General features: G+C 41.9%; 1 protein-coding gene across 1 annotated transcript in view; it reads left to right on the forward strand.

The window, feature by feature from the left end:
- The window catches only part of LOC133536451 (ephrin type-A receptor 5), a 195,293-nt gene that overhangs the window by 118,490 nt on the left and 50,346 nt on the right, over window positions 1–26,457 (forward strand). Inside the window, exons 6-10 of the mRNA XM_061876979.1 lie at window positions 12,683–12,807; window positions 16,177–16,266; window positions 18,052–18,121; window positions 18,212–18,314; window positions 26,138–26,205. Coding sequence (XP_061732963.1) covers window positions 12,683–12,807; window positions 16,177–16,266; window positions 18,052–18,121; window positions 18,212–18,314; window positions 26,138–26,205 — 456 coding nt within the window. The remainder of the gene's footprint in view (window positions 1–12,682; window positions 12,808–16,176; window positions 16,267–18,051; window positions 18,122–18,211; window positions 18,315–26,137; window positions 26,206–26,457) is intronic.

Genomic DNA, 26,457 nt, shown 5'->3' on the forward strand with positions numbered 1-26,457 from the left:
TTTAGCACTGATGGACCTAATAATACAAAAAGCTCCTTGATAAGTTTCCCAGGAAGTGGGTCAAGTAAACATGTTGTTTGTTTTATTCCATTTACACGTTGTAACAATCCTTCTAATGTTATTTCATCAAAACGAGAGAAACTATTTTGGATATTTGCAGTATCCGCCGTATATACAATCGTATCTGTGTTACTATAACCCCGTTGTAGCTGGGACGCATTGTCTTTAATCTCCTTTCTAATAAGTTCAATTTTCTTATTAAAGAACTTCATAAAGTCATCTGCCGAATGGGTGGAGCTACTCGAAGGAGTCTGTATAGATTACTATACAGATAAATACATTGCACATTTGCATATGCATCCAGGTTTATGGATGTATGTTATATTGTCTTTTTTATTCCAGCGAGTTAATCCATTTTGGGGGGAGTTGAGGGAATAATTTAATTATGATGCGTTCAAGAGTCTTACGGCCTGAGGGAAGAAGCTGTTACAGAACCTGGAGGTTCCGTTACGGAGGCTGCGGAACCTCTTCCTAGAGTCCAGCCGTGAAAACAGTCCTTGGTGGGGGTGGGAGGAGTCTTTGCAGATTTTCTGAGTTCTGGTCAGGCAGCGGCTTTTTGCGATCTCCTGGATAGGAGGAAGAGGAGTCCTGATAATCTTTTGATGTATGTTATAAGATGTATGTTATATTGTCTTTTTTATTCCAGCCAGTTAATCCATTTTGGGGGGAGTTGAGGGAATAATTTAATTATGATGCGTTCAAAAGTCTTTAGGCCTGAGGGAAGAAGCTGTTACAGAACCTGGAGGTTCTGCTACGGAGGCTGCTGAACCCCTTCCTAGAGTCCAGCAGTGAAAACAGTCCTTGGTGGGGGTGGGTGGAGTCTTTGCAGATTTTCTGAGCCTTGGTCAGGCAGCGGCTTTTTGCGATCTCCTGCATAGGAGGAAGAGGAGTCCTGATAATCTTTTGATGTATGTTATAAGATGTATGTTAAATTGTCTTTTTTGTTCCAGCGAGTTAATCCATTTTGGGGGGAGTTGAGGGAATAATTTAATTATGATGCGTTCAAGAGTCTTTCGGCCTGAGGGAAGAAGCTGTTACAGAACCTGAAGGTTCTGCTACGGAGGCTGCTGAACTTCTTCCTAGAGTCCAGCCGTGAAAACAGTCCTTGGTGGGGGTGGGAGGAGTCTTTGCAGATTTTCTGAGCCCTGGTCAGGCAGCGGCTTTTTGCGATCTCCTGGATAGGAGGAAGAGGAGTCCTGATAATCTTTTCCGCCATCCTCACCACCCTTCCAGTTCGAGGCTTTGCAGGCTCCAGTCCAGACAAAGATGCTGTTGGTCAGCAGGCTATCTTTAGTGCCTTTGTAGAATGTTGTGAGAATGGGGGGAGAGAGCTGTGCTCTTTTTATCCGACGCAAAAAGTGCATGTGCTGCTGAGCTCTTTTTTCAAGAGCTCCGGTGTGTAGGGACCAGGATATACTGTCAGTGATCTGCACCCCCAGGAACTTGGTGCTGCTTACCATCTCCACCGCTGTGCCGTTGATGAAGAGTGGAGCGTGGTCGGACTGGTTTTACCTGTACCAGATGTTGCCTTCATTCCACCTGGGCTTTCTCCACTCTGATGACTTTTTCTCAGGCAGCCAAGCTGCAGCATTTTTAGTCTTCCTCAACAATCCCCAGACTCCCGCGTCTCCTCTGCGTCACGTCGGAGATGTAATTAAGCGATGATGTCTGTGATCAGCCCTGCAAGCATCTGTGCTGCACCTATGTGGGTTTTTGCCTGCATGGGGAGGCAGACATGAGGCCAGTAGGGGGTCTGATAGGCCGAGGCCGAGCAGATGTGAAGTGTGAGAAGTGTCAGATTTGAGAAGGGGTTAGTGAAATAGGTGGTTGCAAAACTCTTGTCGAATAATGTGTAGCTACTCCTGAGAGATATAGCTGCTGGAATTGAAGGGCAGGACTAAGTACCAACGGTACTGAGGATACAGAACAGTAGAACAGTCAAAGGTGAGAGAGGAAAGAGATTTGTAGCCCAGCTAGAAAAAGCAGGTTAAGATTAAAATTCAATAGGGGAGAACCTTCTGATTAATTCATATATTTTGTCATTATGTACAAACCCCGTTTCCATATGAGTTGGGAAATTGTGTTAGATGTAAATATAAACGGAATACAATGATTTGCAAATCATTTTCATCTCATATTCAGTTGAATGCACTACAAAGACAACATATTTGATGTTCAAACTCATAAACTTTATTTTTTTTTTTGCAAATAATAATTAACTTAGAATTTCATGGCTGCAACATGTGCCAAAGTAGTTGGGAAAGGGCATGTTCACCACTGTGTTACATCACCTTTTCTTTTAACAACACTCAATAAACATTTGGGAACTGAGGAAACTATTTGTTAAAGCTTTGAAAGTTGAATTCTTTCCCATTCTTGTTTTATGTAGAGCTTCAGTCGTTCAACAGTCTGGGGTCTCCGCTGTCATATTTTATGCTTCATAATGCACCACACTTTTTTGATGGGAGACATGTCTGGACTGCAGGAGGGCCAGGAAAGTACCCGCACTCTTTTACTACGAAGCCACGCTGTTGTAACGCATGGCTTGGCATTGTCTTGCTGAAATAAGCAGGGGCGTCCATGATAACGTTGCTTGGATGACAACATATGTTGTTCCAAAACCTGTATGGACCATTCAGCATTGATGGTGCCTTCACAGATGTGTAAGTTACCCATGCCTTGGGCACTAATACACCCCCATACCATCACAGATGCTGGCTTTTGAACTTTGCGCCTATAACAATTCGAATGGTTATTTTCCTCTTTGTTCCGGAGGACACCATGTCCACAGTTTCCAAATATAATTTGAAATGTGGACTCATCAGACCACAGAACCCTTTTCCACTTTGCATCGGTCTATCATAGATGATCGCGGGCCCAGCGAAGCTGGCGGTGTTTCTGGGTATTGTTGATGAATGGGTTTTGCTTTGCATAGTAGAGTTTTAACTAGCACTTACAGATGTAGCGACCAACTGTAGTTACTGACAGGGGTTTTATGAAGTGTTCCTGAGCCCATGTGGTGATATCCTTTACACACTGATGTCGGTTTTTGATGCAGTACCGCCTGAGGGATCAAAGGTCCATAATATCATCGCTTATGTGCAGTGATTTCTCCAGATTCTCTGAACCTTTTGATGATTTTACAGACCGTAGATGGTAAAATCTCTAAATTCCTAGCAATAGCTCGTTGAGAAATGTTCTAAAACTGTTCGACAATTTGCTTACAAAGTGGTGACCCACGTGTTGCTGGCATCAAACTCTAAAGTTAATGATTATTTACACACCAAAAAAATGTTTATCAGTTTTAACATTAAATATGTTGTTTTTGCTGCATATTCAACTGAATATGGGTTGAAAATGATTTGCATTGTATTCTTTTTATATTTACGTCTAACACAATTTCCCAACTCATACGGAAACAGGGTTTGTACATCAGAGCAGACTCCATTACTATGAACTAGCAGAGATAGACGTGGAGTTGCAAGAAGAAGAGATGAGTTCTCTTTTTCCCACGCTCTCATTCCACTTTTGATCATCTTTCTGGCTGCCAAGTTCAAGTGTAATAAAAGACAGTTAAATAGTTCAAGGTCTGTATAGATTTTTTTTGTTGTTTTTATGTCAGAGTTGAGGTGTTTCACCACGTCTGTTTTTTTCAACGTTGCTCCAGAAACTTTGTCATGTTTGCAACTTGCGGAACGATCCGGAGCTCATTATCAGCACGGATTAAAAGTGTGATGCTTCTTATCTAGTGTTGGTAAAATAAAAGTGTTACTTTTCCACTTTCGTCTTTCACACTTGCACCAAAGCGCTCACTTGTCCTCTTTTCCGGCACCCTTCTCTTCCTCCTCGCGACACCTCCCCACACGGACATTTCTCTTGTTAAGTTTGCAACTATGGAATGCCACAAAATAGTGTTTTTTCATGCCCCTGTACATCGTAACAGATACATAAAAGAAAACATCCATAAACTCATGAAAATAGAAAGTATCACTGCCTAGCATTGAAGCTAATAATATACTGTAGCTCAGTTTTTTTTTTTTTAGAAAGTACCACCTCAAGAAACACCACCATGATATCCAACAATAAAATACAGTAGGCTAATAGACCTAAGCATTACTAAAAACCAGGCAAATCATAGTCTGTTTAGGTTTTCGGGTCACTTGTGTTTTTATGTTAGTTCCTGTTTATGCACCTCTGAGTTTGTGACCATAGCAACTTCTCATTTTTACTTGCCGCTTGTGTTCCTGACGCACACTTTTTTATCATCATTGAGATTATTATTTAAGCCTGCCTTTGCCAGTCAGTCAGTCTAGTGTCTTTGTTTTGCATCATGCGACTGCCACGTAAGTTAAAGGGGAACATTATCACCAGACCTATGTAAGCGTCAATATATACCTTGATGTTGCAGAAAAAAGACCATGTTTTTTTAACCGATTTCCAAACTCTAAATGGGTGAAATTGGCGACATTACACACACCAAGTCAAATCAGCTCTGTTATTTTCCATTTTTTCGACTGTTTTCCGTACCTTGGAGGGTGTAACAACACGATCAGGGACGGATTCAAGTTGACTTACGTGGAGTGTGCATCGATTAGCACGGCATGCTAATCGATGCTAACATGCTATTTAGGCTAGCTGTATGTACATATTACATCATTATGCCTCATTTGTAGCTATATTTGCATCCAGCCTTTCCCTCCACCCACATTTAATGCCAAACAAACACATACCAATCGACGGATTCAAGTACACCAGTGGTCAAAAGATGCGAAAGTCCCTCATTTGTTCTGCACATTTTACGGACGACAGCGATGCTACGACAGAGATGTGTGGATATCGTGCGACACTCAAAGCAGATGCATTTCCAACGATAAAGTCAACAAAATCACAAAGGTGAGTTTTGTTGATGTTATTGACATATGAGCTAATCAGACATATTTGGTCACGGCATGACTACCAGCTAATCGATGCTAACATGCTATTTAGGCTAGCTGTATGTACATTTGTAGCTATATTTGCATCCAGCCTTTCCCTCCACCCACATTTAATGCCAAACAAACACTTACCAATCGACGGATTCAAGTTGTTCCAGTGGTCAAAAGATGCAATCGTTGGTTAGAAGGCGATCGCCGAATTCGTCCTCGTTGCCTTTGTCTGTCGTGATATGGCTCAATAGCTTCAGTTTTTTCTTCAATTTCGTTTTCGATATCTGCCTCCACACTCCAACCATCCGTTTCAATACATGCGTAATCTGTTGAATCGCTTAAGCCGCTGAAATCCAAGTCTGAATCCGAGCTAATGTCGCTATATGTTTCTGTTCTATCTGCCATGTTTGTTTGTATTGGCTTCACGTAGTGACGTCACAGGAAAATAGACGGGTGGTTTTTAGGATAGCGAAAATCAGGCACTTTAAATCCTTTTTTCTGAATATTCCATGACGGGTAAAATTAAAAAAAAAACTTTGAAAAATAAAATAAGCCACTGGGAACTAATTTTTATTGGTTTTAACCCTTCTGGAATTGTGATAATGTTCCCCTTTAATCTCGTCTCCTAGCCCCTGCTAGCTGTCCTAGTCAGTGCTAAGTGTTAGCCTTAGCTTCGTTTGTTTCTGTCTGTTTTGTACCAGTGTTGTTGTTTTTTACGTTAAATCAAGTCCTTACCTGCAAGTCCTGTCCGAATCGTCCTTTGCATCCCTGGGAGAACAAAATCCCGCATCATCGTGTGACCCGAACGTGACAGTATACAGTGGGGCAAAAAAGTATTTAGTCAGCCACCGATTGTGCAAGTTCTCCCACTTAAAATGATGACAGAGGTCTGTAATTTTCATCATAGGTACACTTCAACTGTGAGAGACAGAATGAGGAAAAAAAATTCAGGAATTCACATTCTAGGAATTTTAAAGAATTTATTTGTAAATAATGGTGGATAATAAGTATTTGGTCAACCATTCAAAGCTCTCACTGATGGAAGGAGGTTTTTGGCTCAAAATCTCACGATACATGGCCCCATTCATTCTTTCCTTAACACGGATCAATCGTCCTGTCCCCTTAGCAGAAAAACAGCCCCAAAGCATGATGTTTCCATCCCCATGCTTCACAGTAGGTATGGTGTTCTTGGGATGCAACTCAGTATTCTTCTTCCTCCAAACACGACGAGTTGAGTTTATACCAAAAAGGATACATGGATGATTTTGTGTGTGTGTGTGTGTGTGTGTGTGTGTGTGTGTGTGTGTGTGTGTGTTTGCGTGGTTTCTGGTTTCAGGCTTTTAAGATGTGGCAGATAAGACTTTTGTGCAAGAATCTACTCAGGATACAGTTACTGTGTTTGTAGCAATGATTTATTCCCTGCTGAGACCACTGAAACCTACACGTTGTTGGGTGTCACACACACACACACACACACACACACACACACACACACGGTAAAAATGTTGCCAGAGGGAGCATTTTGCTTGGTTAAAAGCCTCTTGATGTGTGGGAGACTGTCCAAGAGTCCCCTGAGAGCGGGGCCAACAGTTTGTGTTACAGCAGTGATGGACGCTAACTAACTCAAGCTAGCTCACTTGACTTGAGAGCTTTTGGAATACATGACTTTAAAATCTTGGTTACACATAGAAATGTCTGAATATCTTTAGACAAACTGGGACTAAAAAGTTATATGTCATACTTATTTAGTTATATGAAGTTGTACTGTAAATGGGAATACCGTATTTCTTTGAATTGCCGCCGGGTATATAGTATGCGCCTGACTAGAATTAACGCTGGGTCAAACTCGTTTCGCAAAATATTAGTTTTATTAACGCATGTCTCGAATTTCCGCCGGGTCAAACTCGTTTCGCAAAATAATTAGCATATGTCTAGAATTTCCACCGGGTCAAACTCGTCACGTCACGAGTGACACTTCACCTGTCATCATTTTCAAAATGGAGGAGGCTGATTTCAATAATTTGAAATCGCATAAAGGGAATAGGATTAAGAGCTATTCAGTAGGATTTAAGGTCCAAGCTATTGAATATGCTAATAAGAACAGTAAGCAGCTATGTTTTATTAATATATCGTAGCTGCGTGTGTCAAATATGAGTCATTAAATGACTCCCGCCTCCTGGTGGTAGAGGGCGCTAGTGATCCTTCTTGCGACTACTCGGCTGCAAAATGAAGTGACATCAAGCAGCAAGAGTGTGCAGCGAATGTTTATTTTTTCCTCTCGCTTGCACTTTTAACATGGGGGATTACATATCTAAAATAAAACAATTTTCGAAACTGGACTTTCAATGTAAGCAGGAGGTAATAAAGGAAGATCTCCATTCGAGACAGAGAGACTTTTAAAACGGAAGAAAGATAAGGAAGACTTCAATAAACAAGTTATTGATGCTTTTGATCAGAAGGAGCTCCGCATAGACTTCATTTATAAGTAAAGGTAAGATCATAATAACTTTTTTTTTTATTATTATTAAATGTGCTTTTCATGATGGTATCCTTACATCACACTCAAATTTATAAGCGCCGGCCTAAATTTACCGCATGCCTTTGGTAAGCGCCGGAGTGAGAAGAGGTTTTAAAATAATTAGCGCATGTTTGCCTTTACCGCATGCCTTTGGTAAGTGCCGGAGTGAGAAGAGACTTTTAATTAATTAGCGCCCCTGCGGCAATTCAAGGAAATACGGTAAGAACCTTTGCAGACTAGTCTGTAACCTGAAATTTCACAAAAAGATGGTGAAAACAATGTTATGCAAAGTCAGGTGGATTTCTATCTTTTCATCCTATTTTTATCAAATGCATGATTAATGAACATATTACTAAGTTACTCCAAATGATCCATCAATTTTTAATATTTGCAAAATTCCTTATCAAAACTTTCCAAGTCATGTTTCAAGATATTATTCACATTGTGAATAATATTCTCTATCATGCATTATTGTTACATCCAGAGTCCTTGTCTTGGTGATTAGGGTTTAGTGAGCAAACTGACTGATTGATACTTATCAGATTTGCGTTACACTTTGTTTGCGTTGTTTTCCACTAAGCAAAAAGTAGCAACCCAACTGCAACACAAATACAAACCCCGTTTCCATAAGAGTTGGGAAATTGTGTTAGATGTCAAATATAAACAGAATACAATGATTTGCAAATCATTTTCAACCCATATTCAGTTGAATGCACTACAAAGACAAGATATTTGATGTTCAAACTCATAAACTTTATTTTTTTGGGGCAAATAACAATTAACTTAGAATTCCATGGCTGCAACACGTGCCAAAGTAGTTGGGAAAGGGCATGTTCACCACTGCGTTACATTACCTTTTCTTTTAACAACACTCAATAAACGTTTGGGAACTGAGGAAACTAATTGTTGAAGCTTTGAAAGTGGAATTCTTTCCCATTCTGGTTTTATGTAGAGCTTCAGTCGTTCAACAGTCCGGGGTCTTCATTGTCGTATTTTACGCTTAATAATGCGCCACACATTTTCCATGGGAGACAGGTCTGGACTGCAGGCGGGCCAGGGAAGTACCGGCACTCTTTTTTTACGAAGTCACGCTGTATTGCTGAAATAAGCAGGGGCGCCCATGATAACATTGCTAGGATGACAACATACAGTATGTTGCTCCAAAACCTGTATGGACCATTCAGCATTGATGGTGCCTTCACAGATGTGTAAGTTACCCATGCCTTGGGCACTAATACACCCCCATACCATCACAGATGCTGGTTTTTGAACTTTGCGCCTATAACAATCCGAATGGTTATTTTCCTCTTTGTTCTGGAGGACACCACGTCCACAGTTTCCAAATGTAATTTGAAATGTGGACTCGTCAGATCACAGAACACCTTTCCACTTTGCATCAGTCCATATTAGATGAGCTCGGGCCCAGCCAAGCCGACGGCGTTTCAGGATATTGTTGATGAATGGGTTTTGCTTTCCATAGTAGAGTTTTAACTTGCACTTACAGATGTAGCGACCAACTGTCGTTACTGACAGCGGTTTTATGAAGTGTTCCTGAGCCCATGTGGTGATATCCCTTACACACTGATGTCGGTTTTTGATGCAGTACCGCCTGAGGGATCAAAAGTCCCTAATATCATGGCTTACGTGCAGTGATTTCTCCAGATTCTCTGAACTTTTTAATGATTTTACGGACCGTAGATGGTAAAATCCCTAAATTCCTTGCAATAGCTCGTTGAGAAATGTTGTTCTAAAACTGTTTGACAATTTGCTTACAAAGTGGTGACCCTCGCCCCATCCTTGTTTGTGAATTACTTAGTATTTCATGGAAGCTGCTTTTATACCCAATCATGGCACCCACCTGTTCCCAATTAGCCTGCACACCTGTGGGATGTTCCAAATAAGTGTTTGATGAGCATTCCTCAACTTTATCAGTATTTATTGCCACCAGTTAATGATTATTTGCAAAAAAAAAACAATGTTTATCAGTTTAAACATCAAATATGTTGTCTTTGTAGCATATTCAACTGAATATGGGTTGAAAAACATTTGAAAATCATTGTATTCCGTTTATATTTACATCTAACACAATTTCCCAACTCATATAGAAACGGGGTTTGTACTTTGTTTTACTAAAATAATGAATTTAGTTAGTTAGTTTTTTGTTTTGTTTTCTGGTACAGGCAAAGCTTTTTTATTAGCGACCAAAAGTTACGAACTTTATCATCGATGTTCTCTACTAAATCCTTTCAGCAAAAATATGGCAATATCGCGAAATGATCAAGTATGACTCATAGAATGGACCTGCTATCCCCGTTTAAAATAAGAACATCTAATTTCAGTAGGCCTTTAAATGATCCTGAATCCAGCTAGTAATCCGGATCATCCCCAAAATCTAAGCACCTCTTTTTTTATTCCATTTCTGATATTTCCTGAAAGTTTCATCAAAATCCGCCCAGAACTTTTTTAGTTATGTTGCAAAAAGATGTACTTTTAGGAAGCTGGTGACGTGTATATTTATTTCTTTCAATAGCTTCTGTGTTGAGCTCTTTAGATGTTTTGTTGGCCGATTAGTCCTCGTTTCTTGTTTGTGGTGCTTCCAAACAAGGAAGCGCCAGAAGCCCAGCAGCAGCTTGACGGAGTCCTGCTTCCACTCCTGCTCTTTCCTGCCAACGTTGAGTGAATAGCTGAAGATGCTGTAATTAGGCTGTGGTGCCAAAACATGGAGCTGAAGCCGCCTTGGCCTAGAAAGCTTCTCATTGGATGAAGCAGCTCAGCGCCATGAAAACAATCAAGCTTGAGTACCAAGCGATGATGGAGGAAATATTGTCACGTTTAAAAATACAAAAGTAGTTCAGATTAAGGCAGTCAGTGGATGAGGTAAAGCAACTTTGTCAGCAGTTTTAAGTAAGGAACGCATCAAAGAACGGGTACGGAATGTTATTGCTTCACCTAAAATCAAAAGGTGCTATATTTCGACACCTTGTGACCGGCCGGCTCAAACACTCGGCGGGCAAACAAGCACTTAAGCGGAACTCAGCCAAATTGCCTCCGGGTTATGTTGCTATTTTCCATGGCAACAAAGCGAATATGCTTAAAGGCCTACTGAAATTAAATATTCCTATTTAAACGGGGATAGCAGGTCCATTCTATGTGTCATACTTGATCATTTCGCGATATTGCCATATTTTTGCGGAAATGATTTAGTAGAGAACATCGACGATAAAGTTGGCAACTTTTGGTCGCTAATAAAAAAGCCTTGCCTGTACCGGAAGTAGCAGACGATGTGCGCGTGATGTCACGGGTTGTGGAGCTCCTCACATCTGAACATTGTTTACAATCATGGCCACCTGCAGCGAGAGCGATTCGGACCGAGAAAGCGACGATTTCCCCATTAATTTGAGCGAGGTTGAACGATTTGGGGATGAGGATAGTGAGAGTGAAGGACTAGGGAAAAAAAAAAAAAGACAGGGCAGTGGGAGCGATTCAGATTTTATTAGACACATTTACTAGGATAATTCTGGTTACTGGTGTTACTAGTGTTTTGGTGAGATTATATAGTCGTACCTGAAAGTCGGAGGGGTGTGGCCACGGGTGTAACAAATTAAGCACTTAGGAATGGACACTGTTTCTACAAACATTTGTGAAAGAATGGGCCGCTCTCAGTTATTTCCAGTGTGGAACTGTCATAAAATGCCACCTGGAGTGATGAATCACACTTTTACATTTTGCAATCTGATGGACCAGTTTTGGATTGGAGGTTGCCAGGAGAGTGCTCCATTTTGGACTGCATTGTGCCGAATGTGGAATTTGGTGGAGGAGAAATTATGGTGTGGGGTTGTTTGTCAGGAGGAGGTTTAGCCCTTTTGTTCCAGTGGGAACAGTTTGGAGCAGGCCCCCTTCCTCTTCCAACATGACTGTGCACCAGTGCACAAAGCAAGGTCCACAAAGACATGGATGACAGAGTCTAGTGTGGCTGAACTTGACTGGCCTGCACGGAGTCCTGACCTGAACCTGAATTAACACCTTTGGGATGAATTAGAACGGAGACTGAGAGCCAGGCCTTTTCCACCATCATCAGTGTGGGACCTCATCAATGTGCTTTTGGAAGAATGATGGAAAATTCCTTATAAACACACTCCGCAACCTTGTGGACAGCCTTCCCAGAAGAGTTGAAGCTGTTTGGAGCGTGGAACTCTCATAGGAAGCCACCTGGAGTGATGAACAACACATTTCCATCTGGCAATCTGATGGACCAGTCTGGGATTGGAGGTTGCCAGGAAAACGCTCCATTTTGGACTGCATTGTGCCGAATTTGGTGGAGGAGGAATTATGGTGTGGGGTTGTTTTTCAGGAGTGGGCTTAGCCCTTTAGTTCCAGTGGGAACAGTTTGGAGCGGGCCCCTTCTTCTTCCAACATGACTGTGCACCAGTGCACAAAGCAAGGTCCACAAAGACATGGATGACAGAATCTGGTGTGGATGAACTTGACTGGCCTGCACAGAGTCCTGACCTGAACCTGAATGAACACTTTTGGGATGAATTAGAACTGAGACTGAGAGCCAGGCCTTCAGTGGGTGACCTCACCAATGCGCTTTTGGAAGAATGGTGGATAATTCCTTATGAACACACTCCGCAACATTGTGGACAGCCTTCCCAGAAGAGTTACAGCTGTAATGGGTGCAAAAGGTCATATTGAACCATATGGGTTAGAAATGGGATGACATTTCAAGTTCATATGTGAGTCAAGGCAAGTGGCCGAATACGGACATCATAGACATGTGCAGAAAGGACACATTTTAACCCAAATTTATGAAATATTGTTTTCATGAACTCCAATCCCGATGACTATCAACATAAAGCACCCGTCTCCGTCGGAATGGAGTTTTGATGTGAACGTGTGAAATCGGGTCAGAATATTCCCAATGGCGTCTTTACACCAAGCATTTTTATTCCGGTTAGTCTTTTAACCCGATTAAATATGTCCATGTGCACGTAGCTAATGAGATGTTGTTGGTAAACAATCAAGTCGCCGATATTGATTCCCATTTTCAGTTCCTATACCATTCCTACACCTGTCACCTGCAACAACTCTTCATCTTGTAGTTGTTGCTGCCTCTTAAACTTGTGTGTGTGTGTGTGTGTGTGTGTGTGTGTGTGTGTGTGTGTGTGTGTGTGCGCAGCACCTTCCCCAGTGAGTGTGGTGAGGAAAGGTCATGCGGGGAAGAGCAGCATCACACTCTCCTGGGCCGAACCGGACCGACCCAACGGCATCATCCTGGAATATGAGATTAAGTCTTTTGAGAAGGTACACTACACATTTTTGTATTGTTCTACTTTTCTAACGGGTTGTATCGGGCTTTAAAGCCACCACATGATCATGAAGTGGAATTTGGGGTTTTTGCCTCATTATTTCTCCCAAAAGATCCAACAAAATAATAAAATAATAAGAAACCATAGTATGAACACAAAACAGGTTAAATAGAGAATCATTATAGTTTAAATGCAAAACAACAATGTAAACATCTTATCAATGACAAGTAAAATGCAGAAATGAACATTTAACATCATAATTTAACATAATCCCACCTCCAAAGACATGCACCTGGGGATAAGCTCCTCCCACCTCCAAAACCACACACCTGGGGATAAGCTCCTCCCACCTCCAAAGACATGCACCTGGGGATAAGATGCTCCCACCTCCAACATGCACTTGGGGATAGGCCCCTCCCACCTCCAACATGCATTTGGGGATAGGCCCCTCCCACTTTCAAAGACATGCACCTGAGGATAGGCCACTCCCACCTCCAAAGACATGCACCTGGGATAGGCCCCTCCCACCTCCAAAGACATGCACTTGGGGATAGGCCCCCCCCACCTCCAAAGACATGCACCCGTGGATAGGCCCCTCCCACCTCCAAAGACATTCACCCGGGATAGGCCCCTCCCACCTCCAAAGACATGCACCCGTGGATAGGCCCCTCCCACCTCCAAAAACATGCCCTTGGAGATAGGCCCCTCCCACCTCCAAAGACATGCACTTGAGGATAGGCTCCTCCCAAAGACATGCACTTGGGGATAGGCCCCTCCCACCTCCAAAGACATGCACCCGTGGATAGGCCCCTCCCACCTCCAAAGACATGCACTTGGGGATAGGCCCCTCCCACCTCCAAAGACATGCACCTGGGGATAGGCTCCTCCCACCTCCAAAGACATGCACTTGGGGATAGGCCCTTCCCACCTCCAAAGACATGCACTTGGAGATAGGCCCCTCCCACCTCCAAAGACATGCACTTGGAGATAGGCCCCTCCCACCTCCAAATACATGCACCCGGGGATAGGCCACTCCCACCTCCAAAGACATGCATCAGGGGATAGGCCACTCCCACCTCCAAAAACATGCACCTGTGGATAGGCCACTCCCACCTCCAAAAACATGCACCTGTGGATAGGCCCCTCCCACCTCCAAAGACATGCACTTGAGGATAGGCCCCTCCCACCTCCAAAGACATGCATATATATATATATATATATATATATATATATATATATATATATATATATATATATATATATATATATACGGGCTTCACGGTGGCAGAGGGGTTAGTGCGTCTGCCTCACAATACGAAGGTCCAGCAGTCCTGGGTTCAAATCCAGGCTCGGGATCTTTCTGTGTGGAGTTTGCATGTTCTCCCCATGAATGCGTGGGTTCCCTCCGGGTACTCCGGCTTCCTCCCACCTCCAAAGACATGCACCTGGGGATAGGTTGATTGGCAACACTAAATTGGCCCTAGTGTGTAAATGTGAGTGTGAATGTTGTCTGTCTATCTGTGTTGGCCCTGCGATGAGGTGGCGACTTGTCCAGGGTGTACCCCGCCTTCCGCCCGATTGTAGCTGAGATAGGCGCCAGCGCCCCCCGCGACCCCGAACGGGAATAAGCGGCAGAAAATGGATGGATGGATGGATGTAAATATACATACACAGCCCGGGCCCCAGCCACATTTTTTAATTGTAATTCTGAAGAATTTACCTGATTTTGCATGAATTATTTCTGTTCAAAATAGTTAGAAATGTCACATGTTAAATGTTTAATTATTAACTGTCAGTTTGCTGCACTGTGCCAACTGTACTATTATATGAGTACCGTATTTTCCGCACTATAAGGCGCAGCAAAACTTAAAAAAATAATTTATGGAACTTCATTAGTGATTTTTCTTGATTAAGATTAATTTTAGAATTTTGATGACATGTTTTAAATAGGTTAAAATCCACTTTTAAATACGATTTAAGTTTGATTCCAAAGATTTTGTAGATTTGCCAGAATATTTTTTTTTATTTTAATCATAAGTTTGAAGAAATATTTCACAAATATTCTTTGTTGAATAAACGGAAGCTAAAATGAAGAATTAAATTAAAATGTATTTATTATTCTTTACAATAAAAAATAAAAAAAATACTTGAAAAAATTGATTTAACTTGTCAGGAAAGAAGAGGAAGGAATTTAAAAGGTTAAAAGGTATATGTGTTTAAAAATCTTAAAATCATTTTTAAGGTTGTATTTTTTCTCTAAAAATTGTCTTTCTGAAAGTTATAAGAAGCAAAGTAAAAAAATTAATGAATTTATTCAAACGAGTGAAGACCAAGTCTTGAAAATATTTTCTTGGATTTTCAAATTCTATTTGAGTTTTGTCTCTCTTAGAATTAAAAATGTCGAGCAAAGCGAGACCAGCTTGCTAGTAGATAAATAAGATTTCAAAAATAGAGGCAGCTCACTGGTAAGTGCTGCTATTTGAGCTATTTTTAGAACGGGCCAGTGGGCGACTCATCTGGTCCTTACGGGCTACCTGGTGCCCGCGGGCACCGCGTTGGTGACCCCTGGTCTATCCTATGCGCCTTATAATGCAGTGAGCCTTATATATGAACACAGTTTTAAAATGGGCCATTCATTAAAGGTGCGCCTTACAATAGTGCGGAAAATACGGTACCTCTTTTCTCTTGTTTCATTGAAAATAAAACATCTGTTTTAATTATGAGACACCATTGTGTCAAAGTCATGATTTTTTCTTATTTCACGCTTAAAATAAGAAATGATGACTTTGAAAAAGCAGTTTTCTACTTGTGAGTGTTGATGACACAGCTTTGCAAGACTTGATATTCTACTTTCAAGCATGTTTGACTCAATATAGGTCATCACATCTCAGCAACAAGCTGTAATATCTTACTCAGATTATTTAGGAGCAAAACACTTCAAACAAGTAAAAGACGTAAAATCTGCTTAGTGAGAAGAATGATCTTATCGGACGGAAAATAAGCAAATCTCAGCCTTATTTGAGATATTTCATCTTACTTAGATGTCAGTTTCTGCAGTGTAAAAAGATAACATTTACTTTGACAAAGCTCTGTCCTTAAAGGGGGCAATTTGATGCTTGGGCTGACATCATTGCTCCCGCTTTCCTCCTTGTAAGCAGTCTTTTCTGGGAAGGTCACAATAAAAGGTAGAAGCGGAGAAGACGGAGGTTGTGGTCAGTGGTTAGCTAATGGCTTCTGGCTAATGGAGTCTTTGTTTAAAGCTGATGAAGTTACATCTGGGAAAGTGATCCTCACACCCGCAGAAGAGATGCGCTCCCATCCTGCTCGGGAAATAACAGCGCCGGCTGGTCTTTGTGTGGCACAGGAGCAGGACTCCAGCTACACCATCATCAAGTCCAGGGAGACGGAGATGGTGGTGGAAGGTCTGAAGCCCTCCTCGGTCTACGTCTTTCAGGTACAAGACTTTGATTCATGCAGGACAATATCTATGCACATCTGTATCTGGTTCAGAGTCAGTCCACTTCAACATGTCAAATACAAACCCCGTTTCCATGTGAGTTGGGAAAATTGTGTTAGATGTAAATATAAACAGAATACAATGATTTGCAAATCTTTTTCAACCCATATTCAGTTGAATGCACGACAAAGACAAGATGTTTGATGTTCAAACTCATAAACTTTATTTTCCTTTGCAAATAATAATAAATTTAGCATTTCATAGCTGCAACACGTGCCAAAGTAGTTGGGAAAGGGCATGTTCACCACTGTGTTACATCACCTTTTCTTTTTCCAACACTCAATAAACGTTTGGGAATTGAGGAAACTAATTGTTGAAGCTTTGAAAGTGGAATTCTTTCTCATTCTTGTTTTATGTAGAGCTTCAGTCGTTCAACAGTCCGGGGTCTCCGCTGTTGTTTTTTACGCTTCATAATGCGCGACACATTTTCCATGGGAGACAGGTCTGGACTGCAGTCCGGCCAGGAAAGTTCCCGCACTCTTTTACTACGAAGCCACGCTGTTGTAACACGTGGCTTGGCATTGTCTTGCTGAAATAAGCAGGGGCGTCCATGATAACGTTGCTTGGATGACAACATATGTTGCTCCAAAACCTGTATGGACCTTTCAGCATTAATGGTGCCTTCACAGATGTGTAAGTTACCCATGCCTTGGGCACTAATACACCCCCATACCATCACAGATGCTGGCTTTTGAACTTTGCGTCTATAACAATTCGAATGGTTATTTTCCTTTTTGTTCTGGGAGAACACCACGTCCTCCGTTTCCAAATATAATTTGAAATGCGGACTCGTCAGACCACAGAACACTTTTCCACTTTGCATCAGTCCATCTTAGATGAACTCGAGTCCAGCCAAGCCGGCGACGTTTCAGGATATTGTTGATAAATGGGTTTGGCTTTGCATAGTAGAGTTTTAACTTGCACTTACAGATGTAGCGACCAACTGTAGTTACTGACAGTGGTTTTATGAGGTTTTCCTAAACCCTTGTGGTGATATCCTTTACACACTGATGTCAGTTTTGTATGCAGTATTGCCTGAGAGATTAAAAGTCCATAATATAATCGCTTACGTGTAGTGATTTCTCCAGATTCTCTGAACCTTTTGATGATTTTACGGACCGTAGATGGTAAAATCCCTGAATTTCTTGCAATAACTCGTTGAGAAATGTTGTTCTAAAACTGTTTGACAATTTGCTTACAAATTGGTGACCCTCGCCCCATCCTTGTTTGTGAATTACTTAGCATTTCATGGAAGCTGCTTTTATACCCAATCATGGCACCTACCTGTTCCCAATTTGCCTGCACACCTGTGGGATGTTCCAAATAAGCGTTTGATGAGCATTCCTCAACTTTATCAGTATTTATCGCCACCTTCCCCAACTTTTTTGTCACGTGTTGCTGGCGTCAAATTTTAAAGTTAATGATTATTTCAGCAAAAAAAAACAAAAACATGTTTCAGTTTGAACATCAAATATGTTGTCTTTGTAGCATATTCAACTGAATATGGGTTGAAAGGGATTTGCAAATCATTGTATTCCGTTTATATTTACATCTAACACAATTTCCCAACTCATATGGTTTGTATCTTTCAAAGTAATAAGTGATACAGTTTGTGTTTAAAAGTTGCAGGATCTGAGCCTAGGGTGTGGCTTCTGCAGCCCTTTGAGACACTTGATTTAGAGCTATATAAGTAAACATTGATTGATTGATGATGTGTCGCAGGTGCGAGCCAGGACGTCCGCAGGCTACGGTGCTTTCAGCAGACGTTTTGAGTTCCAGACCAGTCCGTACTGTGAGTCTAAGAAGTACACACCTGCACTCGACTAAAAAGCACGACACATTGCAAGAGTTTGGGTTTCTCTCTCTCTCTCTCCTCTGGCAGTGACGGCCACCAGCGAGCGTGCCCAAGCCTCCATTGTTGCCGTGGCGATCACACTGGCGCTGGTCCTGCTGGCCGTGGTGGCCGGGTTTCTACTCAGTGGACGGTAAGGCAAACATTACACAGTAAAATGAACACTTTAAGGCTATAAATTGGGCAAATGAAAGTTTTAGCACTTTTTCCACACAATGAATAACCCAATCCATCCGTTCCACGAATGTCAACACAAAACTTTTTATAGAGCGCTATTAAAGTTTTACGTGCAATATGAAATCCATATAAAAGAGGAATGAAATAGAGACTTTATTGTCTAGTGATGAGTTGTTGTAAAGGAAGGGAAGAGCCTACTTTACTACTTTTTTCAGCGTATGTCAAGTAAAAGTTAAAGTAGCAATGATTGTCTCACACACACACACACACACACACACACTAGGTGTGGCAATATTATTCTCTGCATTTGACCCATCACCCTGGATTACCCCGTGGGAGGTGAGGGGAGCAGTGAGCAGCAGCGGTGGCCCCACCCGGGAATCATATTTGGTGATTTAACCCCCAATTCCAACCCTTGATGCTGAGTGCCAAGCAGGGAGGTAATGGCACACTTTATGTAAATGTATTTATTTGTTATACTTTTTTCATTGAAACTCGAATTTATTTTAATGCATGTTTTGTACTAAAACAAATTCACATGCAGACATTATGCAAACCCCGTTTCCATTTGAGTTGGGAAATTTTGTTGGATGTAAATATAAACGGAATACAATGATTTGCTAATCCTTTTCAACCCATATTCAGTTGAATATGCTACAAAGACAACATATTTGATGTTCAAACTGATAAACATTTTTTTTTGTTTTGCAAATAATCATTAACTTTAGAATTTGATGCCAGCAACACGTGACAAAGAAGTTGGGAAAGGTGGCAATAAATACTGATAAAGTTGAGGAATGCTCATCAAACACTTATTTGGAACATCCCACAGGTGTGCAGGCTAATTGGGAACAGGTGGGTGCCATGATTGGGTATAAAAGCAGCTTCCATGAAATGCTAAGTAATTCACAAACAAGGATGGGGCGAGGGTCACCAATTTGTAAGTAAATTGTCGAACAGTTTTAGAACAACATTTCTCAACGAGCTATTGCAATGGATTTAGGGATTTTACCATCTACGGTCCGTAAAATCATCAAAGGGTTCAGAGAATCTGGAGATATCACTGCACGTAAGGGATGATCTTACAGACCTTTGAGCCCTCAGGCGGTACTGCATCAAAAACCGACATTAGTGTGTGAAGGATATCACCACATGGGCTCAGGAACACTTCATAGAACCACTGTCAGTCCCTACAGTTGGTCGCTACATCTGTAAGTGCAAGTTAAAACTCTGCTATGCAAAGCAAAACCCATTTATCAACAATACCCAGAAACCCATTTTTTTTAATTTTTTTTTTGGGTCATGAAAAAGGGACGTTTTTGTCATGAAAAAGGAGGTTTTTGTGGTTGGTGCACTAATTGTGTATATTGTGTTTTTTATGTTAATTTAATAATTATTATTATTATCATTTTTTTTTTTTAAATAAAAATGAATAAAAAATTATTCTGCGGCCCGGTACCAATCGGTTGGGGACCACTGCAGTAGATGACAGTATTGTCCGGTTTAAGAGCGTCACAACATTGCTGTTTACGGCAGACGAACTGCTTTACGGTAGACGAAAACGTGACTGCTTTTGTTGTGTGTTGTTAGTTACCGTGCTGGGAGGACGTTAATGAAACTGCTAAATAATAAACCCACATAAGAAACCAAGAACATTCCATCAATCTACAGTTATAACGTCATCGGGCAGGCAAGTTGTTTTATTGTGGGAAAGCGGACGTGAAAACAGGCTGTCCTCACTCAGGTCCGCATGGAGCTGGAGGGGGCGTGGCCTCCAGCTCCGCCTGAATTTCGGGAGATTTTCGGGAGAAAATTTGTCCCGGGAGGTTTTCGGGAGAGGCGCTGAATTTCGTGAGTCTCCCGGGGAAATCTGTGAGGGTTGTTCAGTATGGTGACAGCAGACATACTGCAGGCTGCATGTGAGGCCAGTCTTTACTCAGCTGATTAGTCCCAAGGCAGGGCGTTGAACCTATGTTGTTTTTTATAAAAGGTCGGTGAAGAGCGATGCATCCATCACGTCACAGGTGGGAACACGTCCACTGTGGAGGTCACGTCCAGCAGCTGCTGCTGTTTTACTGTCGGGGTCAGCTTCATGAATGTCATTGCTGCTGCTTCTTCTGCAATATGCTGAGCCTGCACTTCTCCTGCAGCGTGCCACACCTGTCTGGGCAGGTAGCAATTACAGCCTGCTTAGTCTATTTACGGCTGCTCCTGGTGTCCCTCTCATTGTTGTGTACCAGCAGTCCTAAATGGATTTCACTCTCCACAGCAACTTGGAGAGGGCGCAATGAAATCAGGCCCTTCTAGTTGACTGCTTAGACGGCCCGCCTCAAAAATGTGAAGTGAATTATTTATTTATATAGCGCTTTTCTTCTGCGATGAGGTGGCGACTTGTCCAGGGTGTACCCTGCCTTACGCCCGATTGTAGCTGAGATTGGCACCAGCAACCCCAAAGGGAATAAGTGGTAGAAAATGGATGGATGGATAGCGCTTTTCTCAAGTGACTCAAAGCGCTTTACATAGTGAAAGCCAATATCTAAGTTCCATTTAAAGCAGTGTGGGTGGCACTGGGAGCAGGAGGCTAAAGTGTCTTGCCCAAGGACACAACGGCAGAAGCGGGGATCGAACCTGGAACCCTCAAGTTGCTGGCACCAACCGAGCTATACCGCCCAAAAGAAGACCGACTATGAACTAAAAACATCATATTTGATGTTATATGTACTTTGTTTATATAATTTTCTGGACAATAAACTGATACTTTTTGTTCCCCACGCTTTAAATCCTGCGACCTAAAAAAACTGTGCAGCTAATTTATAGATTTTTCCTCGCTGACGGCCATATTGTTTTGGTATTCAACAATTACTGTGACGGTCTCTTGCTGTCGTCGTGCGGATTCCACGGACCACTCAGGAAGGACATGATCGTCGAGCAGGTTTGACTCTTTTATTTTTTCAAATAAAGCTTCAGTCTGCTTTTTACCTGCCGTCGTCGTCGTTCTCGTCTGATCGCTCCTGCTTCTTCCTGCACTGCTGCGGACTCTCCACCTCTTCTCTGATCATTCCTCCTTCTCCCCTTTTTTCACTTTGCGAGGAGATACGTAGAATCGTTACCGGTGTGTGAGCCACGCACCTGATCTCGATTGCAGCGGCGTTGCTCCCGGCACGCCCCGCGTCTCCACTCCGCCGCATTCCCCGCCTCCTTGCCGCCATCTTGAGCAGGGCTACAGCGTGTCCTGCCCTGCCTCTCCACAATTACATTTCGTAAAACACCAACAGAGACACTGAAAAGGTGTGTTGTTTTTTTCGGCTATGGCGCCATCTTTTCCTGTTTAATGCCTTGAACCGGAGACATAACCAATTGTAGTATGGATTCTGCATTCATCACTCCAAGCAACATATGTAAGTTTTACAATATAACTAAAACAATTCATACTTACTAAAGTGTCCCATGTGTGATGTCTGTTGGAGTGTTTTCAGGCATATTTGTATGCGCTATCGTAATGTAATCAAGCTAACGTCTTCAGCATTAGCTAATATGCTAACACATTTACAAAAGTCTGTGTTAGTAGTGTTAACTTTCAATGGCATTCTTTTTGTATTGTTTCACTTTCGTAAATCCAACAAAACGTCACAGTGAAGTTGTGGAGTCTGTTTAGCTGATTGCAGAGCTAGCTCCCGCAGCTAGTTGGTCCATGACCGTGACTTCTGTTTTGTTTGATCAGCTGTTTTACTGCCTTGATTGATTGATTGAAACTTTTATTAGTAGATTGCACAGTTCAGTACATATTCCGTACAATTGACCACTAAATGGTAACACCCGAATAAGTTTTTGGACTTGTTTAAGTCGGGGTCCACGGTAATCAATTCATGGAAATGACTTCTGTTTTGTTTGACCAGCCGTTTTACTGCCTTGTTACTGGCACCATTTGGAAACAATTAAGGTATGTAAATAAACATTTACAAAGTATTTCGTACTGATATACATCTGTGTCTTACAGTCCAGTGTGGCTAATATATGTACAAATACTGTTTTTTTCTTTAAATTTGGTGGGTACTGCTTGAAAACCAGTGCAGAAAATCCGCTATTTAAATTGAGATGAACTCTAGTTTATGCACATTTGAAAGGAATAAAGACTCAAACAAAGGTGGATTTGACAAATTGTACCTGTAGATTTGTCCTAAATGCCAATTTATTCAAAAAGGGTAAAGGACTTTTTAATAGGAACTCACCTTTTTTTGCGGCTGCCAGTGGAAGCTTCTTTCTAAAACGCAGGTGGCTGATAGATTTTTGATGTGTTAGTGTGTGATGCTTTTTCCCTCCTCACAAAATGTTTCGAGAAGGTTTGGTGCAAATGTCACACGGAAAGTCTTTGTCTAAAGCAGTGAAGAAGTCGCACATGATTGACGCCATGTTTGTTTACAATGAGTTACGGCGAGTTGTTGATGAGCGCTTGATTTGCTCACCCTCACCCACCTACAGCACAGTATGAGTCATCGCAAAATTATCACAGTCTTTTTATGTGCAGTCGGGAATTAATTCGTTTGGCCCCATTCCTGGATGAATCTCACGTGAGAGGAAGGCGGGGAGGGTTAATCCATTTGCAACGGCAACGACGGTATAGCTCGGTTGGTGCCAGCAACTTGAGGGTTGCAGGTTCGATCCCCGCTTCCACCATCCTAGTCACGGCCGTTGTGTCCTTGGGCAAGACACTTTACCCACCTGCTCCCAGTGCCACCCACACTGGTTTAAATGTAAAAATTAGATATTGGGTTTTACTACGTAAAGCGCTTTCAGTCACTAGAGAAAAAAACGCTATATAAATATAATTCACTTCACAATGCACTCTGCTGAAAATGATGGAAAGTGGTACTCTACATAGCAACTGACGCTGTGGTCGAAGTTGGAATTTTAAGATAGTAAACACTCTACTGCCATCTGGTGTCTAAAGTGGATGAATCACCTCTTCCCGGATTTGTCACGTTTCATGTGTCAGGTAAACCACGACGAATGGGGCCATATGACCCCACTTCCCACTGGATTAGCAAATGATTGCTCATACATAATAATAAGATGATATTTGTCAACACAAATCCGAAGGCTGAAGTTAAATTATTGGTGTTGGCTCATGCTTTTATAAGTCAAGATACTTTTTGACTGCAATGTTTTTTTGTTGTTGTATTTTTTAAATTGTTAAATTGTTTATGTCATTGTTGGAAAAAACCCAATGAATATGAATGAATATTTACATCTTTACCCCAAATATGTTGGTGTTATTTGGAGTGAAGACGCGTGCAGTGTGGCGGTGAGTGGGAAGAAATACAACATAAGAGGAAGAATATGTGCACAAAAATGGCTATGTGTATGTGTGTGTGTGTGGGGGGGGGGGGCTGGCAGACCCAAAAATGTAATTTAGGGCACACAACCCCCCCCCCTCGACATCCACTGATGTCCCCCAGGCAGCCCTCCACTGTCCACACTACACACACACTGAGATAGAAACACACACACTACACTTACGCTGGCATACGAACACACACACACACTGAGATAGAAACACACACACTACACGCACACTGACATACAAACAGACACACACTGACATAGGAACACACACACTAAACACACACACTGACATTGAAACACAAGTGTAGACACACTTACATGCAGTGATGCATGTCTGCAGAAGTTAACATGTGCACACACACACAAACACACACACACACACACACACACACACACAAGAAGTAGGAAGGCCAAGTGGGCCACTGGACACACTCAGACCCCTTGACTCAACACATCCGGAATACTAGACACCCCCAGGCAGATGCATATGACACACACACACACACACACACACACACGCACACACACGCACACACACACAAACACATACACACACACACACAGCAACATAAAATGGATCTTTAAGACTCATGTTGACACAGAAAGTGTATCTTGTGTTAATCACATACATTAGAATTGTACAAACCCTGTTTCCATATGAGTTGGGAAATTGTGTTAGATGTAAATATAAACAGAATACAATGATTTGTAAATCATTTTCAGCTCATATTCAGTTGAATATGCTACAAAGACAACATATTTAATGTTCAAATGTGCAAATAATCATTAACTTTAGTATTTGATGCCAGCAACACGTGACAAAGAAGTTGGGAAAGGTGGCAATAAATACTGATAAAGTTGAGGAATGCTCATCAAACACTTATTTGGAACATCCCACAGGTGTGCAGGCTGATTGGGAACAGGTGGGTGCCATGATTGGGTGTAAAAGCAGCTTCCATGAAATGCTAAGTAATTCACAAACAAGGATGGGGTGAGGGTCACCAATTTGTAAGCAAATTGTCGAACAGTTTTAGAACAACATTTCTCAACGATCTATTGCAAGGAATTTAGGGATTTTACCATCTACGGTCCGTAAAATCATCAACAGGTTCAGAGAATCTGGAGAAATCACTACACGTAAGTGATGATCTTACAGATCTTTGATCCCTCAGGCGGTACTGCATCAAAAACCGACATTAGTGTGTAAAGGATATCACCACATGGGCTAAGGAACACTTCATAAAACCACTGTCAGTAACTACAGTTGGTCGCTACAGCTGCAAGTGCAAGTTAAAACTCTACTATGCAAAGCAAAAGCCATTTATCAACAGCGGCCAGGAACGCCGCCGGCTTCGCTGGGCCCGAGCTCATCTAAGATGGACCGATTTAAAGTGGAAAAGTGTTCTGTGGTCTGACAAATCCACATTTCAAATTATATTTGGAAACTGTGGACGTGGTGTCCTCCGGAACAAAAAGGAAAATAACCATCCGGATTGTTATAGGCGCAAAGTTCAAAAGCCAGCATCTGTGATGGTATGGGGGTGTATTAGTGCCCAAGGCTTGGGTAACTTACACATCGGTGAAGGTACCATTAATGCTGAATGGTCCATACAGGTTTTGGAGCAACATATGTTGTCATCCAAGCAACGTTATCATCGACGCCCCTGCTTGTTTCAGCAAGACAATGCCAAGCCACGTGTTACAACAGTGTGGCTTCGTAGCAAAAGAGTGCGGGTACTTTCCTGGCCCTCCTGCAGTCCAGACTTGTCTCCCGTGGAAAATGTGTGGCGCATTATGAAGCGTAAAATACGACAACTTGAACAACATAAGCTGTACATCAAGCAAGAATGGTAAAGAATTCCACTTTCAAAGCTCCAACAATTAGTTTCCAAATGTTAATTGAATGTTGTTAAAAGAAAATGGGATGTAACACAGTGGTGAACATGCCCTTTCCCAACTACTTTGGCACGTGTTGCAGCCATGAAATTCTAAGTTAATAATTATTTGCAAAAAAAATATACAAGTTTATGAGTTTGAAACTCAAATATCTGGTCTTTGTAGTGCATTCAACTCAATATGGGTTGAAAAGGATTTGCAAATCATTGTATTCCGTTTATATTTACATCTAACACAATTTCCCAACTCATATGGAAACGGGGTTTGTATTTGGATCACAAAAAATAGCTTTCAAGTGTCTGTGTCATGATGTGTGTGTGCGTGTGTGTGTGTTTGTGTGTGTGTACATGCTGGGATCAATATTACTGTTTAATCTGGGTTATCAAAGTTGTCTCTCATTGCCTGGGTGTGTAAATATTGACGTACAGAGACACACACACACACACACACACACACACAAGGGGATCATTACATACCCCACACGTAGGTCCAAGTCATGTGTCTGTAGATAAAATGGTATTATGTGTGTTTGCCTCCTAGACGCTGTGGCTACAGTAAAGCCAAGCAGGATCCTGAAGAGGAGAAGATGCACTTCCACAATGGCCACAGTAAGTCCAGAACATGTCTAATGGAAGGATGGTTGTCTTATCCATAACACAAAGACTTTTGTTTTATTCAGACCGACGATTTGTTTGTGTGTGGGTGGTAATTTGGGTCTAGGGTTTGGGGGTGTGGGTCATCCACAGTTTACAGGAGAAGGTTCAAATAGTGGCCATGTCTGCATGGGTTATTTCCCCCTGAAGGCCTGATCGTGTGTGTGTGTGTGTGTGTGTGTGTGTGTGTGTGTGTGTGTGTGTGTG

The sequence above is a fragment of the Nerophis ophidion genome, linkage group LG17, assembly GCF_033978795.1.
Source record: "Nerophis ophidion isolate RoL-2023_Sa linkage group LG17, RoL_Noph_v1.0, whole genome shotgun sequence".
Classification (NCBI taxonomy): Eukaryota; Metazoa; Chordata; class Actinopteri; order Syngnathiformes; family Syngnathidae; genus Nerophis; species Nerophis ophidion.